The 5,698-nt window shown below is 46.9% G+C and overlaps 1 protein-coding gene across 1 annotated transcript; it reads right to left on the reverse strand.

The window, feature by feature from the left end:
• Positions 1-625: 625 nt before the first annotated feature.
• On the reverse strand, positions 626-4,392 carry LOC127327919 (uncharacterized). Its single transcript, XM_051354739.2, has 4 exons — positions 3,148-4,392; positions 2,810-3,049; positions 1,638-2,042; positions 626-1,329 (listed from the first exon to the last, which is right to left on the reverse strand). The coding sequence occupies exons 1-4, from the start codon at positions 3,275-3,277 to the stop codon at positions 827-829; spliced, it is 1,278 nt and encodes a 425-aa protein (XP_051210699.1). The 5' UTR covers positions 3,278-4,392; the 3' UTR covers positions 626-826.
• Positions 4,393-5,698: the final 1,306 nt, after the last annotated feature.

Consider the following 5,698-nt stretch of genomic DNA (forward strand, 5'->3'; position numbering starts at 1 on the left):
GTTGAAGGAGACCAGGAACACAGCTTGCTCCCACTCACCGTGGGCCTGCTGCTCGCCCACTGCGCCACCACCTCAACTTCTACGTCTGCTATGAACGGCTCGTCCCGAAGTCATCAGAGTTGAAGTCGAACTTCGCGCAAATAGCTCAGGTTGTGGAGAGGAGGATGCACAGCAGCGACTACGCGTGGATAACTGCTGGCTTCATCGACAACCAGCCGCACAGCATACAACACACATTTATGATGCCGCCGGCCATTGAGTCGCTTTCAAGACAGCTCCACACGCCTCAACAAAACGTGGCGCGTCCTTTTGGAGCCCGTTGCGTTCTAACGACTACGAGCGCATAGATGCGAGCTAGCTGTCAGGAGTGCCTGGTACCCAGGCCACCATCTACAACAAGTGGCAAATCAGCAAAAGCAGCAGCAACAGCACGGTCATTTGGGATAAGTCAGCCAAAACACAAAATTTGGCGTCACATTTCCCAAAAGTTCGTGTTCATCCCAGGGCACCAGTATTTCATCCAAAGTATTCCAGAAAGCAACATATAGATTCAGCCACAGGAACAAGTACTGACCAAACAGAGATAAAGAAGTTTTATAGCAGAACATCGAAAGCAAGAAACGACTTAAACCAGAAGTGACAAAGGCATGATACCAATTGAAACAGATCTACACAACTCATGGGCATGCCATCAGAATATAAACAAAGAACTCCACAGGGTTCAAACATCAGCAGACTAAGTTTTCAAGTTCCCTAACAAACCCTTGGGCTGGTAGAAGTAGATCGAAACAAAATGGATAGTGGTTTCACTATGAGTTCTCTTCACCTACTTCCAGAAGTATGACCACCAAGGTTTCTTGACAGCAGCAACATCCTTTCCCTCCCCAGCCTCAGCATCCTGCTTGGGCTTAGCAGCAGCATCCTGCTTGCGCTTAGCCTCAGCTTGAACCTCCTGCTTGCGCAATGCTTCAGCTTCCCGCTGGCGCAAAGCATCAGCCTCCTTCTGGCGCAAAGCCTCGGCCTTTGCAACCTTGCCTGCCCTGAAATCCACAAGCTCTTTCTTGTATTCTGCCTTGTTTCCGTCATGCTTCATCTCTGCATACTCTAAGACTTCACGTACTTCCACCCCTGACGTGTACCACACGATGACACCAAACACAATCGGGTAATACTTCTTACCAACAAAGTAGCTGTTATGGAACTGTCGAGCAATGGTTATAAAATGATCAGTCGGCTTCCTGGACTTTGCATACGAAACAATCTTGAATTTGGAGTAATGAAACAACTGACAAGAGATTTTGTTTGACTTGGTTTGAAACTTTTCCTTCCCTGCAAAAGTGGACAAAGAATGCCTTGTGATCAGAGGAAATGAAAGTAGCGGAACAAAACAAAACTTTGTTCCTGTGAATGGATAAACCTTTTACATGAAGAACATGAGCATAAAGCACAAACATGCATCCCTAAAGCTACATCTCAGACAACGAAAACTGAAAAACAAAAATAATAACATATACCACTATCACAATAAACTAGAGCTACCTCACAGCCAAACGAGCACTAACAGCAGAGATAAAGTGAACAAATAGGCATTCAAAACACAAAATAACAGTAAACGACGGGGGCACTGAAGAACTCACCAGCCTCAGAAGGTTTGCCTCCATCATTCGAGACCTCAGGTTTCTCAACCTTCGTAGCCTTTGCAGCATTAGAAACCAGCTCTTTAACCATTTCAAGGACCTGGTCCACCTTCTTATCATCAGCTTTCTGCTTCTCAAACAACAAACTTCTCTCGATCAACTCGTGCTTCCCTTTCTCAAGCTCTGCTCGACTATCATCAACAGAACTCTTCAACGCAGCGTTGACACGGGATTGTGCTTCCACGTTATGCTGCCAAATATCAAGATGGATGGAACGAGCAGACAGAACAAAGAGCTTCTTCTGCAACTGGAACTGTAGTTCCTGGAATGTCTTCTTTTCCTCTTCAGTTGGTATTTTTGCAGTTCCATTGCCTCCCAGACCATCCACGTTAGGACAAGGGGTACCTATCAAACAGAAAATGAGAATGCACAGATATTAGATTTGTTATTACTCAAAAATCGAACATAATAAAACTGAGCTACTTAGACTGGTCTGTTGCAGCCAAAAGATAAAATTCTGGCCAAAATTTATACAACAAGAGCATAACTTGGCAGCATAATTGATGCACCATGCCTTTGCACATGGTAAACTACTAGCCAAAGTGTCTCCACGGTCCTAGGAAATTACATGCAGTTAATTAACAATCCCATTTATTCTCAGATTAGTTATTCCGTCAAACGATAGAAAATCAAACATAATACACTGCTACTTGATAAACAAACCACGCTAGCAAAATAACAATCCAATTAGAGTTCTGGGAAACATTATCCAGGGACCAAGCCTTTGAACAAGGTAAAACCATCAGCCTAATTGCCTCCATGCTCTTATACAAAAAAGAGTTCATGATAAAAAAAGTTGATGTAGTTTGCCTTCCAATCCCATTAATTATTTAGTCAGATTCATTATAGATTCAGCATTAGGTCAGCTAAGTCAACAACAACCACACAGCAAAAAAAGATCCCTTTATAGCACTTGAAACAGCAACATTACAAAGGCAGACACGTTACAGCAGAGATTCATCAATTCCTATCCATAGAAAAAGTACCACCTAAATATAGTCTACCATTTATTCAATAGAGGCAAAAACCAACTACAATACCTCAAGAACTCAGGGCAAGCACTTCTAGAAGATGTAGTGAACACAATAATACAGTTATAATCGGGAAATTACCTCCCGGACATCGCAGAGGGGAAACCATCAAGTTGTCCATGAACAAATCAAAGTGCTCAGATTTGGGCGCCGCACTGCCTGCAGCAGCACAGCCAGACAGCATGTACACCCTCATCCCACCCGCAGAGTCTTCCGCACCAGCATCTCTTGCTGCAGCATTAGATCCAGCGATCAAAAACGCTCTGGACCCGCTGCCACCATCCTTCCGACCAACACTTGCGCAGAACGACGCCAGCAAGTCTGCACATAAAAGTAAACAAGGTTAAACCTTCAAAACAACCAAATCAGAGGCCGAGCCGACGAGGATTCACGACTTGAAGAAAGATTTCGTTTCTAACCGTCGATCTGCTTCGGGGTGAACTGGGAGTGGGGGGGCGACCCATCTGGTGCGGACGCGATTGCAGAACTGAGAGGTAGAACGACGGCGACGAAGCCCTTCGACCGAAGGAGATGGAAGAGAGACGACATGGTGGTCGGGCACCGGGATCCAGTTGCAGGGCAAGTGGAAGCAGCACTGGCGGCGGCGGCTGGGGGACGAGAAAATGGAAAGATGCTATTGCCCTAGGGTTCGGCCTGCAGCGTTTAAATACCATCTCGCAACATGCCATGGGCCATTTGGAATCATCAAACACAGCGAGTTCTTGTAGCATATGGGCCTTATGAGAAAATCGTATCAAGAGCGGGCCTGTTGCCTGGAGATCCGGTGCTTGAAGTCTTGCAAAGAAAACAAACAACGAAGAGGGAAAAAAACAAGTGGGCAACTCCGTCATTTCAAGTGGAGAAAGAAATAATTTTGCTTCTCTGTGATCGAGAGATGGCAGTTTCGGATAACAATTAATCGACATGGATTGAACGATTTTCAGATAATAAGAGATCGCATAATAAGCCTGTAAGACCACAAAATAGATCTCGAAAAAAAAGAGGCAGGACAAAAAAAAAGCCACTGGGATTCGAACCCAGCCGGCCAGGTTCAGACAACAGTGCTTCTACCGCTGCGCTAGGCTCTGCGCATATAGGCCCCAAACAGTTTCACGATCGTAAAATTGGGCAAAAACAATCGGTTCGTGCACAGATCGACAAAAAAAGCCAACTACACATGCAGAGCATGGATCTGAAATCACAAGTTTGATTTGCAAACACACAAACACGAAGCAGAAATTGAAGATACGCCGATAGTATACCAAAAAAGAGAGAAGCGGGTGTGCGGAAAAATACGACTAAGCATGGGCACCAAGGCCATGAACACCAAGGACCTGCTGTTCTTTGCGTGGTTGAGTCTCCTGTCTATGCTTCAGAGGACACCAAAGCCATGACCAGGGTCTACCAAGGATGTTTGCACACACCTTGTAGGCCATGGCCATGGCCGAGGAGCCATGAATCTATCGACCGAGTGACCTAGGATCTCTTCTTGCTTGGGTTCTTCAGCTCGAGTTCAGAGGCCACCGAGGCCAAGACCACGGCCTCGCAAGGAGCGTTTGCACACCTTGAAGGCCCTGGCCATGGCCAAGGCGCCATGAATCGATACCGAGATCCAAGTCAAGGAAGGGCTTGCGTGAGGGAGGAGACTTGTTTGTGGAGGCTGAGAGAGAGGGAGGAGATAATGGCCGAGGTGACCTAGGGTTAGGCGGAGGCTTCGGTTTATATATCCCTACTAGGACGCGTACACAGCTCGGCCTCTCTCTGTGAACTTGCGCCAAACCAAGTTTAGACGTGCCGGGCAGCTCAAACAAACTTCGACCGAGCCAGCTCCGAGCCTCACTCTCGTTGAGTAGACGGTAGGGATGGTCCCCGCTTTCCGCATGCTCGCCTCTGCCACCGCTCATGACGCCTGCGAAAACGACGCCCCACCCACCGGAGTAATGACGTGCATGCCGACTCACCTCAACCGTCGCTCCATCGTAGATATCGCCTGACCGTTCTCCAGCACTCAATCTTCTATCTATCTAGAAGCTTATTAAATATGGAAATACTTATTATTTTGATTACGTACCAAAAACCATATACTCACCGTGTCAAAACCAAATCGTCTAGAATTATTTCCTGCCAAAATTATCTAGGGAAGTTAAATAAGGAGACAAATCATTTTGTTTTGTATCAACTAACCAAGGACGACACATGCACACACGCGCGATAGCTAGCACACACACGCTATGACACGTTCCGTAAAAACGGACGGACTTATTTTCGTACTCTACCAAACATACTCCTCGTGTCACTTCGGCTCGGACTCGCTTTTGCCTCGGCTCGTTTCATGCAAATTGTCTTTGAGCACAACCACGCCTCTCGTGCTTGCACGGCGCCTCGGCTCGACTAGCTGCGGTAGCAAGCTCAACGTCAACAATTGTTCAGTTCATTCTCTAGCAACCGCGCCTCACTCGTACCGAATGATCCGTCAAGCCTTAACTCATCTTGCTCACTTAATCATGGCTTCGCTTCTGCTCGGTAAATGCTAGAGCCTTGCCGCGACCACCGCTAGGGCTCCGCGGTGCCACCATCGGAGACGAGGAGGAACATGGCCGAGTGCGGTGGCTAGCGAGCGAAGAGCGATGGTGCATGACCATCTCAAAACCCTAGGTGTCGTCGATGAGAGGGGAAGGGTTTAGTGCACATTGATCAAGGAGATGTTGTCGACGAGGGCGTGGGCTACTGGTCACGTATGGAAGTGGTGAACTTTTTCGGCTGGGGCTGGTTGGGCTTGTTCGGTCATGTTCAGCTCACTCGAGCCGGTGAAGGAAAGGTTTACTGTATTGTTGATGTATCCCACCATGTATAGCTTTGTCTCAGAGCTGGTGAAGGAAAGATTTACTGTATTATTGATGTATCCCACAGTGTATATCTTTGTATGAAGCTAGTAATTTAAAGAGGCAAAATCCACGTGAAGGAGTACAC

This window comes from Lolium perenne, chromosome 1, assembly GCF_019359855.2.
Source record: "Lolium perenne isolate Kyuss_39 chromosome 1, Kyuss_2.0, whole genome shotgun sequence".
NCBI lineage: Eukaryota > Viridiplantae > Streptophyta > Magnoliopsida > Poales > Poaceae > Lolium > Lolium perenne.